Source organism: Empidonax traillii, unplaced genomic scaffold, assembly GCF_003031625.1.
Source record: "Empidonax traillii isolate 1590-97213 ecotype Southwest subspecies unplaced genomic scaffold, ASM303162v1 scaffold2030:size82362, whole genome shotgun sequence".
Lineage (NCBI taxonomy): Eukaryota > Metazoa > Chordata > Aves > Passeriformes > Tyrannidae > Empidonax > Empidonax traillii.
In genome coordinates, this window is record NW_020957223.1 from 45,928 (window position 1) to 58,917 (window position 12,990).

At 47.3% G+C, this 12,990-nt stretch overlaps 1 protein-coding gene and 1 non-coding gene across 3 annotated transcripts in view; both read left to right on the top strand.

The window, feature by feature from the left end:
* KHDC4 (KH domain containing 4, pre-mRNA splicing factor) overlaps window positions 1–12,990 on the top strand; it is a 14,252-nt gene continuing 1,262 nt past the window's right edge. The window contains exons 1-13 of one of the 2 annotated variants that reach the window (XM_027909288.1): window positions 1–58; window positions 159–402; window positions 1,842–1,970; window positions 2,128–2,207; window positions 3,048–3,100; window positions 4,059–4,222; window positions 5,021–5,232; window positions 6,312–6,372; window positions 7,101–7,158; window positions 7,268–7,521; window positions 8,596–8,751; window positions 9,654–9,766; window positions 10,812–10,903. In XM_027909288.1, coding sequence (XP_027765089.1) covers window positions 3–58; window positions 159–402; window positions 1,842–1,970; window positions 2,128–2,207; window positions 3,048–3,100; window positions 4,059–4,222; window positions 5,021–5,232; window positions 6,312–6,372; window positions 7,101–7,158; window positions 7,268–7,521; window positions 8,596–8,751; window positions 9,654–9,766; window positions 10,812–10,903 — 1,672 coding nt within the window. In that variant the 5' untranslated portion in view covers window positions 1–2. The remainder of the gene's footprint in view (window positions 59–158; window positions 403–1,841; window positions 1,971–2,127; window positions 2,208–3,047; window positions 3,101–4,058; window positions 4,223–5,020; window positions 5,233–6,311; window positions 6,373–7,100; window positions 7,159–7,267; window positions 7,522–8,595; window positions 8,752–9,653; window positions 9,767–10,811; window positions 10,904–12,990) is intronic. The other variant, XM_027909289.1, reaches the window with a different exon arrangement.
* Window positions 4,807–4,935, top strand: LOC114071465. Its single transcript, XR_003574041.1, has one exon.

Consider the following 12,990-nt stretch of genomic DNA (forward strand, 5'->3'; position numbering starts at 1 on the left):
CCATGTCGGCCATGTCTGCGGGCGGCGGAGCGCAGCGGGACGCGGGGGCCGCGGGCGGGTGAGGGCGGCCACCTCCTCCCCCTTCTCCTCCTCCTCCTCCCCTTCCTCATTCTCCTCGTCCTCCTCGCCCTCCTCACCCTCCTCTCCTCTCTCTGCAGGCGCCGCAGCAAGTGGGACCAGCCGGGCCCGGCGCCCACCTTCCTGCTGCCCGGCACGGCGCCGCTGCCCGGCCGGCCCTTCCCCGCCGGGGGCGGCGATGGCGGCGCCGCCGCCGCGGCCGGGGCCGAGGGCTCCGCGGCGCCCTCGGGAGCGCTGGATGCGGCCGCGGCCGTGGCGGCCAAGATCAACGCCATGCTGATGGCCAAGGGGAAGCTGAAGCCGGCGCCCAGCACGGCCGACAAGGTGGGTGGGAGAGGGGGGCGGTCGCGGGTGGGCTCAGGAGACCGTGGAGTTGGGGGCGGCAGAATCGCTCAGGAAACATACTTTTAATTTTTTTTTCTTTTTCTTCAGCCTTGTAAGGCTTTACGAATCCACCTCGGGTGGGGGGGAAGGGGGGGTAAAAAGTTTTTCCGCGGGGTCACGGAATGTTCTGGGCTGGAAGGGACGGCACGAGGATCACCCAGCCCAGCTCTTTTAGAGTGGTTTTCCTGAAGGGTTTCCCAGCTAGCAGAGCTCATGGAAAAGATGATGATTTGTCTTGGAAAGGGCCTTAAAGCTCATCCAGCTCCATGGGCAGGGACACCATCCACTAGCCCGGGTTGCTCCTTGGACAATTCCAGGGATCCGGGAGCAACCACAGCTTCTCTGGGAATTCCATCCCGGCCGCTCCCCACGCTCACAGGGAGGAATTCCTTCCCAATGTATGGTTTTATTATTTAATACAGAAAAAAAAATATAATATGTTTATGGTTTTATTGCTGTTGGTAGGAAATGCTCAGTGGGGGCATTTCCCAGAGTAATTAAACTCTGGTGACGCTTCAGGTTTGGAGGGGGTGGAAATCAAGGAACTGCAGGTTAATGAATGGACTTTTTTTTTTTTTTTTTTTAAATAAAAAAGTGGAAGGAGTGGAGCAATTTAATATCTGTACATTTTAATGCCTGTACAGTTTAAAGTCTGTGCAATGCACTGCAGTCCCTCTGTGGCTCTTTTTTAAGCGCTGTGTCTTCCTGTGATATTTGGTGAGTGGTTGGGTGTTACTGAAAGATTCTCCTTTTTTTTTTTTAAATAAAGTCTTGGTCGATGTTTAGAACCCCCCAAAATCCACTCCAGAGCCTTTAGAAGGCTGTACTCACTCCACACATTGAAAAAAAAAAAAAAAAAAAAAGCTCCCAGGTCTTAGTGGTAACTCCCAACTCCTCCTAAATCTGTGGCTCTTGTGGCTTTTTTATTTCTCAGGGTGTCGACACTGACACAAAATATTCCGTTTTTAAAAAGGGGGAGTTCAAATCCTGAGCAGAAATTCGAAGTTCTCTCTGTGTGACATAAAGTTCACCTTCCTTTGGTCTCAGATTTCTGCCCGTTCAGGCGGGAGGTGCCGCGGTCGCTGCTCCAGCAGCTTCACAGCTCAGGCTCTGCCTCTGCTCCTGCCCTCCCAGAGCAGAAACATTAACGATTATCTTAAAATGTGGCGGAGATGAAAGGCTTTTGTTTGGGCTCAGGGCTGTGAGGGGGCAGACCGAGCAGCTCCAGAGTTCTTTCTGTTAATGTTTGTGACGATTTTGGGGCTCAACAACTGGAGAGGGTGAGCGAGGAGAAGGACCTTCACCCCCCCCCACCCAGAACCAGTTTGTTCCTTGCACCGCCGCTTTCCAACCACTGGGAATGTTGTTCTCTGTTGAAGCTGCAGGCTCTGGGAAAAGGTCCAGCCGCCAGCAAGAGCAAAGATGACCTCGTGGTGGCAGAGGTGGAGATCAACGACGTGCCCCTCACCTGCAGGAACCTGCTGACCAGGGGGCAGACCCAGGACGAGGTAGGAGCTGAATTTACGTAACACTCTGACGTTTGGAAGCCCGAAAAATGGACTCCGAGGCTGAGCTTTGACTGGTGGGGTGGGAGGAACCTGCAGCAAGTTATTGTTTTGCTGTGGCTTCGTTAATGGTTGGTAAATGAGTTTCCATCTGTTGCAGATCAGCCGCCTGAGCGGAGCTGCTGTGTCCACCCGAGGGAGGTTCATGACCGCGGAGGAGAAAGCGAAAGTGGGACCTGGGTTTGTAGCTCTTTGGTGTTTTTTTTTGGGGGGGTTCTGCTTTTTTTCTCTCTCCTCGGGAGGGGGATTGCTGAGGTGCCTGTTTGGTTTGCTCTCCGTGAGCAGTTTTGCCACAATTCATAGTTTGCCATAATTCATAATTTCTAATTTTTTAATATGTTTTCATTATTCATAATTTACCATATTAATAATTTGACACAATTAATAATTTGTAATTTTTTTAATATGTTGTCACAGTTCACATTTTGCCACCGTTCATAGTTTGCCTTTTTTATATAATTTGCCGCTGTTCATAATTTGTCATTATTAATAATTTTCCACTATTGATAATTTGCTATCATTCATATTTTGGTATAGTTAATAAATTACCATCGCTCATATTTTGGTATAATTAATAAATCGCCATAATTCATAATTTGCCACAATTAATAATTTACTACTTTTCATAATTTACTACTTTTCATAATTTACCATTTTTTCATAATTTGCCATAATTCATAATTTCCCATCATTCATATTTTGCCACCATTCATAATTTGCTACAATTACTATTTTGCCGTAATTCCTAATTTACCAGTTTGATGGTCCTGACCACACCACTTCTTCCCTACCTGCCTAAGAATTGACTGAAATTCTGACTGTGCACAAACAAATTAAAATTTCCAGTGGTGTAACTCTAATAAAACATCACATAAATTTTTTATTTTTTTGGTGTTTGATACTCCAGGAACTTGCATCCTCTTATTTGAGGAGATCTTTGTGACTGCCTGTCCGTAAAGTAAATTAAATTTAGTCCATTGCTGGGTGGGTTTCATGGAATTTTTTCCATTCCCTCCCCAGGGACCGTCCCTTGTATCTTCACGTGCAGGGTCAGACGCGGGAGCTGGTGGACAGTAAGTGCAAAACAATCTGCTTTTCCCCCATTTTAGGGGGGCCCCCTGAGTGGCCTTGTCTGATTTGCACCGTAAATGTCTCGGTGTTGGTAACAGATTCCATCCAAACGCTGCAATTCCTGAGGTCCCACCTGCTGCATTCAGGAAACTCTGGAGAGAGCCGGGAAACTTTGGGGAGACCGCAGGGAGGGTGGGGGGAGTGGGTGGGTGGGTTTTCTAGGCAGGTGGTCTCGTGGATAACACACCCAGATCCCACTGGAACAGGACAGAGTGACAAGAAGGGACCACACGGGGTCACCAGGCAGGATCATCCCCCTGGGATGTGTCCAGGATGGCTCTGGAATATCCCCAGGGAGGGACACTCCCCCCTCTCCCCGGGCAGCCTGTTCGGGGCTGGGTCACTGCCCAGGGAGGAAGTTCTTCCTCGAGTCCAGGTGCAACTTCTGGGCATCAGTTTGGTGTCTTGTTTTTGCTTCCCAGCCTGTGCCGGTGCCTGGGGTTGTTCCTCCCCGGCTGCAGGACCTAAAACGTCGGTGTTTGTCCTAAAACATCAGTCCAGGCTTGGCCAGGGTGGGAGAGGACAGGGAGCTCTGATGTTTCATGGAATCAAAGGGACCCACAAGGATCATGGAGTGCAACCCCAACAATCCCCCCCATTCTTCAGGGCGTTGTCCAAACCCTCCTGGAGCTCTGGCAGCCTTGGGGCCGTGCCCACTGCCCTGTGGAGCCTGTTCAGTGCCCAAACCACCCTCTGGGGGAAGAACATTTCCAAATATCCAGCTGAAATGCCCTTCCAGAGCTCCAGCTGCTCCCCCAGGGTGCCTTGGTGCCATCCTCTGTGATCCTCCCACCCCAGGGTACCAACCTGGGGGCCCCCCTGGCAGATGAACCCCTCGTGTCACAGAGCAGGGACAGCTGGGCTGGAAAGCAGGAATTGATCTCGTTTTCTGTCGATCAGGAGCCGTGAACAGGATTAAGGAGATCATCACCAACGGGGTGGTGAAGGCAGCCACGGGCTCCAGCCCCACCTTCAACGGGGCCACGGTCACCGTGTACCACCAGCCAGCCCCCATCGCCCAGATGAGCCCAGCTGTTGGCCAAAAACCTCCTTTCCAGTCAGGGGTGAGTATTCAAGATCCACTGAACGGCACTGCTGACAAGGTTTAGCTGTTCCAAAGTACTCCTAAGTTTGTGAAAAATAAACCCAAACGAGGAGAAAAACCCCACAAAATCCACAGCTCAAACTGCATCATCATCATCATAATAGCCATAAAATAACAAAAAGCTAAAATAAAAGTAGAAACCAAAAATATAAATAAAATTAAACATTAAAAAAAAAATAGTTAAACAATTAAAATAAAAATATGCAGGTCAAAATGAATATTAAAATAATTATTAACAATAATACAAGTAAAATGTACTATAAAAATGGAAGTAATAAAAGTTAAAATAAAAATAAGAAAATTAATATATAAAAGTGAAATTAATAAAAATGAAAATAAAATATAAAATTAAGTACAATTTATTATATAATTTATGATTATATATGATAATGTAATAGTGATATGGTATATATCATTATAATTTTATAAATAAGATAAAAATTAAACTAGAAATCAAAATTAAACAGAAAACATAAAAAAATAAAATAAGAAAAAATAAAATAAAAATTAAAAATCAACGCCCCTCTTGTGTGTTGTTAAAAAACTGGAGGACTAAAGAGGCTGAGTCTGGAGAGTGAGACTCAGGTGACAGTGGCCTCCTGACAGCAAAGGGATGGAGAGAGCAGTCCTGCTCCCAGCAGAGCCCAGGGCTGACTGTGCCATCTCACACTCACCTCTGCTGTGCTCACACAGAGGATTTCTGCCCCCCATTTCCCAGCTCTGAGGGAAATAACCAGCTCTCCCTGCTTGCTTGCAGATGCATTACGTGCAGGACAAGCTGTTTGTGGGGCTGGAACACGCCGTGCCCACCTTCAACGTGAAGGAGAAGGTGGAGGGGCCTGGCTGCTCCTACCTGCAGCACATCCAGGTGGAGACGGGCGCCAAGGTCTTCCTGCGAGGGAAGGGCTCGGGCTGCATCGAGCCAGCCTCGGGCAGAGAGGCCTTCGAGCCCATGTACATCTACATCAGGTATGGGGGGGGGGGCTAAAAACACGCAAATTCCCAGTTCCCAGGCAGGGATCACGGAATCACAGGATTGGAAGGGACCCCTGAGATCATCCGGCCCAGCCCTCGCTCCAACCCTGCTGTGGTTCCCAGCCCGTGGCACTGAGGCCACAGCCAGGGACAGAGAGTCCACCCCCTCCCTAAACAGCCCATTCCAATGTCTGATCACTCTGGAAACAAAACCTCCCCTGGCACAGCTGGAGACCCTCTTGTCCTACCACAGGGAGCAGAGCCCGACCTCCCCCAGCTCCCCTCTCGTGTCAGGGGGTTGTGGAGAGTGGGGAGGTCTCCCCTGAGCCGCCTCCTCTCCAGGCTGAGCCCCCTCCCAGCTCCCTCAGCCTCTCCCCACGGGAATTGTGCTCCAGACCCTTCCCCAGCCTCGCTGCTCTTCTCTGGACCTGCCCCAGCCCCTCCCTGTCCTTCCTGAGCTGAGGGCCCAGAGCTGGACACCAATCCCATCCCAATTCCCAGCTCCCTTTTTGGCCCCCCACTCTGTCCCCAGCCCGGGGGGCTGCAGGGGGTTGTTGTGGCCGAAGGGCAGGACCCGCCACTTGGCCTGGTTGAACCTCATCCCACTGGATCCTTCCCATCTCTCCAGCCTGTCCAGGTCCCTCTGCAGAGCCCTCCAGATGATGACACTCCCCCCAGCCTGGTGTCACCTGCACGTTTGCTGATGATGCACTCGATCCCCTCATCTAAATCATCAGTAAAGGTGTTAAACTGAGCCCAGCGCTGATCCCTGGGGGATCTGTAAAGTGGCAAAGAATCAACCCTACACTCCTACAGAGTGGAATCAGGGAATCCCAGAGTGGTTTGGGCTGGAAGGGACCTTAAACCCGTCCAGTTCCACCCCCTGCCATGAGCAGGGACACCTTCCAATAGCCCAAATTTTTTCCTTGAAACCTTCATTCTTAGACCAGAATTTCTTCTTAAGGGGGTCAGTCTGACAGCAGATTGCTGATGGAAGAGGGAGCTCCCAAACCTGTCAAGAGTTGTGCTGATGAGCTGGTTTGTTTTTTTTCTTTTTCTGTCTGCTCTTTCAGCCACCCAAAGCCAGAAGGTTTGGCAGCTGCTAAAAAGCTGTGTGAGAACCTCTTGCAAACAGTGAGTAGCTCTTACAAATGTGAGGTTTCAGGGCCTGTTGTATCTTTGGGGTAAAACTATAAAACTAATGATGCTTTAATGCTCTTTTTAATGTCTGTGTGTCTGACTTGCTCAGGGGTTTCCAGCAGCACTTGGAAGGGAATCTTAATTCTTGTGCAGACAACAAACATTTCTCAGGATGGAGCTGTAGTAGTGGAATTTTAGGGGGGGGGGGGGGGGGAAAGCTTCCCATGTTATCCAGAGCTGCACTGTCTGCTTCAGGGAACAGGGAGTGATTGGTGTAACCCAAAATAAAATCCTAGAAAATCTCTCACAAAATGAGTTTCTCTCTTAAGCTTTTCTCATCTGAATGCAAATGGAGCAAAGCCCTGTGGGAGCCTTTCTGTTAATATTGATAATTGAGTGTAGGCTGCAAAGTTTCCCTTGAAAGAAATATCATGGAAGCTTTTTAGGTTCTCTGAGTGTCTTGTCTCTGTTGTAGCAGTTGATTTGCCGTTCTCTTTTTTCACTTCCCTTAATCTGGGAAAGATTATCCCGTATTTTACACAAATCTACCCCAGAGGGGCCAGGAGTTCGCTGGGGTGGGTTTGAACGTTTGGGTTATGGCTGTCCTTGTGCGTGGTGTGCTCTGTAATCAGCAGAACACCCTCACAGGGCTGTGGGGGTTGCACAGAGGCTGATTTGGGAACTAGATGTTTGTTGTGTCATCCCTGGAAATCCTTCTGTAGGTCCACGCCGAGTACTCCCGATTTGTGAACCAGATAACCACTGCAGTGCCCCTGGCAGGTAAACACCAGCCCCAATTTACCTCTCAGAGCCCTTCTTTGATATTCTCTGCTAAACTGGCTGATTGATTTAATCGTGACCCTCTTTTTTTTCCACCCCCCCCCACCAGGCTTCACCCAACCCGCCACCATCAACAGCGTCCCCTCCCAGCCGTCCTACTACCCCTCCAACGGGTACCAGTCGGGGTACCCCGTGGTGGCCCCTCCTCAGCAGCCCGTCCAGCCGCCCTACGGGGTGCCAGGCATCGTCCCCCCCGCCGTGCCCCTGGCCCCGGGAGTGCTGCCAGCCCTGCCCACGGCCGTGCCACCCGTGCCCACGCAGTACCCCATCCCTCAGGTGCAGCCTCCAGCTAGCACCGGCCAGGTACTGCCCCCGGGGGTGTCCCCTCAGCTCTGCCCCGCTGGGAGGGTTTTGGGGGGGACGGGGGGGGCACGTGGAGAGCTCTTTGGGGTCTCCTGGGGTTGTTGTTGCTTTGCTGGTGCTTCCCTCTAAGCCACTGGGGGGGTTGAGGCTTCACACACTGCGGGTTTTTAGGTGCCCTGTGAACATCAGGGCAGTGGTGGCTCCTTTTTGGGGGATGGTGGATTGTTTTTGATAGGTGGCATCCCAGGCCGTGACGCCCCTGGTTGATTCTGCCCGACTTCAGGCAAGGGAAGTGGTTTCTGATGCTGGCTTTGCTTTTAGTAGAGATGTCTCCAAAGTGGTAAAAGGTGCCAGGGTGGAATCCCAGACTGGTTTGGGTGGGAAGGGACCTTAAAGCTCATCCAGTGCCAGGGACAAGAGTTTGGGTTACAGGTCAGGATGAGTCTGAGTGACAGGTTAGGATGAGTCTGAGTTATAGATAAGGATGAGTCTGAGTTACAGGTAAGGATTAGTCTGGATTACAGATAAGGATGAGTTTGAGTTACAGGTTAGGATGGGTTTGAGTTACAGGTTAGGATGGGTTTGAGTTACAGGTTAGGATGGGTTTGAGTTACAGGTTAGGATGAGTCTGGGTTACAGCTCAGGATGAGTCTGAGTTACAGGTTAGGATTAGTCTGAGTTACAATTTAGGATTAGTCTGGGTTACAGCTCAGGATGAGTCTGAGTTACAGGTTAGGATTAGTCTGAGTTACAATTTAGGATGAGTCTGAGTTACAATTTAGGATGAGTCTGAGTTGCAGATAAGGATTAGTCTGGGTTACAGATAAAGGTTAATCTGGGTTACAGATAAAGGTTAATCTGGGTTACATCTTAGGATGAGTCTGAGGTGGGAGCATTCTGCCAATGAAATACTTCATTTACCTCCAAGCTGTGAATTTTCTCTTCTTTTACATTTTTTCCAAAGCCAGACTTAGTTGTGTTGTGCCCCTCTGCATGAAACCGCGGGGAACGAGCCGTTAACTTGCACAACCCCAATTTTTTCCCTGTGTTTTGTCTCCACCTTGTGCACGCCAGAGTCCGCTGAGCGCTCCTTTCCTTCCTGCCGCCCCAGTAAAAACCAGCCTGCCAACTGGTGCTCAGCCACAAGTGCAAGCCCACCCCCAGGGCCAAAAGAGACGCTTCACCGAGGAGCTGCCCGATGAGAGGGAGTCGGGACTGCTGGGATACCAGGTGGAATAAAATCAGCAATTTTACTGCATCCCCCCCCTCCCCCTTAAACCAGAGCTGGGTTGGAGAGAGGTGGTTCTCAGCTGAGTTCATCTGGCAGGGCTCTTTGGCAGAGGGCAGAGCTGTCCCAAAACAGGGAGGGTGGAGGGGGGGGGCCACGCTTTTGGTGTCTCCTGAGCGGATTCACCGCTCTTAAACTGGGGCTGGATTCATCCCAGCCTTGCCCAAACTCGGAGCAGAGTGTTCAGCTCAGAGATCACAACAGTGTGGGACTTGTTTAATGTCAAACCAGATTATTTTGGGGGCTTACTGGATTTTATTTTTTTTTTTTGGTGAGTGTTTCGAGGAGCGGGAGGGAAAACGTGGCAATAACTCCCAGATTTTCCCACCGCCCTTTCTTGCAGGTTGCACTTGAGAGGATTTCAAGAAGCCTAGTTTTAAAAACTCATTTATCTGAATTTTTTATTTTTTAGCTAGCAAGTTTTAGATAACTTTAGGAAAGCTCACTTTGAGTTCTTCAGATTTTTTTTTTTTTTTTTTTACGGGAGGAAAGGGAGTGCCTGCAAATGTTTCCCTGATCATCCACCCCCTAATAAAAATAAGGAATTTTAGAGATAACAGTGGCCTGTCCAGCTCAGAATGAGCTGAGTGAGGAGGTAACAGGTGCTCTTTTATCACCCTGCCCTGCAGCAAAGCTGCAGCAGGAGCTGAGCTGCCCCCTGCCCTCATCATTTTTTTAGGAGAGAGCGTTTTGTTTTTTTTTTTTTTGGTGCCAGGCTGGTGATGTGTAGCGGTTCCTCCTATAGCTGTGGCAAGTTGGGTGTTTCCTAACAGGTATCATTGAGGAGCTGGAGCTCGTGGTGTAGAGGTAGATGTGCTAATGCCGTGTGTTTTTCTGCTCATAGCATGGACCCATTCATATGACTAATTTAGGTACAGGCTTCTCCAGTGCGAGCGAAATCGAGGGAGCCGGGCCGAAGGCAGCAAGTTCCTCAGGAAAGGAGAGAGAGAGGGACAGGTGAGTGGGGCAGGGGAGGGGCCCAGCATGTTTTTAATGGGATTTTTACCATATTTTTAATGGGATTTTTTCATATTTTAATGTGATTTTTTCGTATTTTTAATGTGATTTTTTCGTATTTTTAATGTGATTTTTTCATGTTTTTAATGGGATTTTTTCATATTTTTAATGGGATTTTTAAAATATCTTTTGTGATTTTTAAATATTTTTAATGTGATTTTTTAATATTTTTATGTGGGTTCTTTGTATTTTTGATGCGGTTTTTTGGTTTTTTTGGGTGGGGTTTTTAATATACTTTTAATGGGATTTTTTGTATTTTTTAAGGGTATTTTTTTTTTATTTTTAAGGAAATTTTTTTTTATCTTTTAAGGTGATTGTTTGTATTTTTATTGCGAGTTTTTTGGTAAATTTTTAATGCATTTTTGTTTTTTTTTTTAATGCGTTTCATTGTATTTTTAGTGTGATTTTTCAGGGTTTTTAAGGTGATTTTTTGGGGTTTTTTTAATGCAATTTTATTATATATCTTTTAATGCAATTTTTTGTGTATCTATTAAAGTGATTTTTCTTATTATTTCAATGTGGGTTTTTTGTATTTTTAATGGAATTTTTTGGTGTTTTTAAAGGTGATTTTTTTGTATATTTTTAGTGCGATTTTTGCATATTTTTAATGCGATTTTTCTTATTTCTTTAACGCGATTTTGTTGTATTTTGTTGGGGTTTTAATGACTTTTAATTAGCTTCCGCTAGTTCTGGTCCCAGCGCAGCCCCTGTTACTATTTTCCACGGAGGTGTTCCCTGTAACTCCCTGGATGGGACCTCCAGCCCCTTCCCCATCCCTCTGCCAGCCCATCCTGCCCCGTTTGGAGGTGGGAATGTCGGGAGAACACTCCACAACTCCCGGAGCGGGGCCAGGAGTCTCTCCTGGATGAGTCAGGCTGTTCAGAGTCCAACTCCAACTGAGGAATTCTGTTTTATTCCCTTTGACTCTTGTCCTGCTGTAAAAACAAACCCCAGGGAAACTAAAGCTCTGCCTTGCTTCCCACAGGCAGTTGATGCCTCCGCCAGCTTTTCCCGTCCCTGGAATCAAATCGGAGTCTGAGGAGAGAAAAGGTGCGGGGTCTGTACCAGGCAGCCACGGTGAGTGCCGCGAGGGGCAGCCCCGCTTCGGCCTCGGCCCACACGGCCCAGCCTGGGCCTCGGCCCTTCCCACACGGCCTCGGGCCTTCCCCACACGGCCCAGCCTGGGCCTCGGCCCTTCCCACACGGCCTCGGGCCTTCCCCACACAGTCCGGCCTCCGCCCTCCCCACACAGCCTGCCTCGGCCTTGGCCCTCCCAACATGGCCTCGGGCCTTCCCCACACAGTCCGGCCTCAGCCTTGGCCTTGGCCCTCCCCACACTGCCCGGCCTTGGCCCTCCCAACATGGCCTCGGGCCCTCCCCACATAGCCTGGCCTCGGGCCCTCCCAACACGGCCTCGGGCCCTCCCCACATGGCCTCGGGCCCTCCCCACACGGCCTGTCCTTGGCCTCGGGCCCTCCCCACATGGTCTCGGCCTTCCCCACACGGCCTGGCCCCGGGTCCTCCCCACACGCCATGGCCCTCCCCACATGGCCCGGCCTCGGCTTTGGGCCCTCCCCACACGGCCCATCCTTGGCCTCCGGTCTTCCCCACACGGCCCGGCCTCGGGTCCTCCCCACACGGGTCACTGCCCGTTATATTTTTTGGCTGTTTTTGCGGCGGTGCCGAGCAGGTGACACTGCACTGCTCTGAAAGGGCTCTGAGAGATGGAGGTGACCAAAGCACAGAGGGGATGAGAGCCCTTCTCACACGGAGCTGATTTCACCAGGGCTTCCTGACACTCTTGTTTCATTGGCAGAGGGCTTTTTATATTTGGTTTCTTGTTTGGTTTTTTTTTTTTAAGGTGATTTTCTTGTATTTTTAAAGGTGATTTTTAGTTTGTTTTTAATGTGATTTTTTTGGTATTTTTATGTGATTTTTTGGGGATTTTTTAATGTGACTTTTTGTATTTTTCTGTGATTTTTGGTGGGGTTTTTATGGGATTTTTTTGGTAGTTTTCTGTGATTTCTTTGTATTTTATTGTGATTTTTATGGTATTTATAAGGTGATTTTCTGTATTTTTAATACAATTTTTTGGTATGTTTATGTGATTTTTTTCTATTTTTAATGCAATTTAAAAAATTTTTTTAAGGTGATATTTTTTGTATTTTTAAGCTGATTTTTTGTATCGTTTCAATGTGATTTTATTTTTATGTGATTTGTATTTTTATGCGATTTTTTTAATGTGATTTTTTTTGTCTTTTTTTAAGCCGAGTTTTTGTCTCGTTTCATGTGATTTTTCTGTATTTTTCAGGTGATTTTTTTTTCCTTTTTAATGTGGTTTTTTAATATTTTTAAGCTGACTTTTTTGTCCTTTTTTAATGTGATTTTCAGTATTTTTAATGTGATTTTTTTCTCTTTTTTTAAATGGGATTTTTTGCATTTTTAATGCAATTTTTTAAAGGTGATTTTTTTTTTTTTAATCTTTAAGCTGACTTTTCCCTTTTTTTAATGTGATTTTTAATCTTTTCTTAAATGGGATTTTTTTATATCTTTAACGTGATTATTTTTAACGCGACTTTTTGTATTTTTAACGTGATTATTTTTAACGCGATTTTTTCTATTATGACATTATTTTTTATATTTTTTAAACTGATTTTTTGTCTTTTTATAAATGACATCTTTTTGCATTTTTACATGATTTTTTATATTTTTGATGTGATTTTTTGCATTTTTTTTGTCTTTTTTAACCCTTTTTTTATCTTCCTTAAACCCCGATTTTCTCCATTTTTCACTCAGCTTTTTTTTTTTTTCCTTTCAAACACTTTTTTTTTTTTGCATTTCCCTTCGAGCCCAACTCCCTCTTCTCCCCGCCAGTTGCTCTCTTTTGTGGGTGACACCGCCCTGCCCTGGCCCCCCTTTGCTAACGGTGCCTTTTCTGTGTGTTTCTTTCTCCTTTCTCTCTTCTCTTCCATGGCTCTGACGGATCCTGCTGCCGTTTGCGCGTGGCCTCCCGCCCCGGATGACCGATGACCTCAAAATGGGTGTCCACGACTAACAAATTGACAATTAACATCTATTTTTTTTTTTTTTTTTTTTTTTTTTTTTTTTTTTTTTTTTTTTTTTTTTTTTTTTTTTTTTTTTTTTTTTTTTTTTTTTTTTTTTTT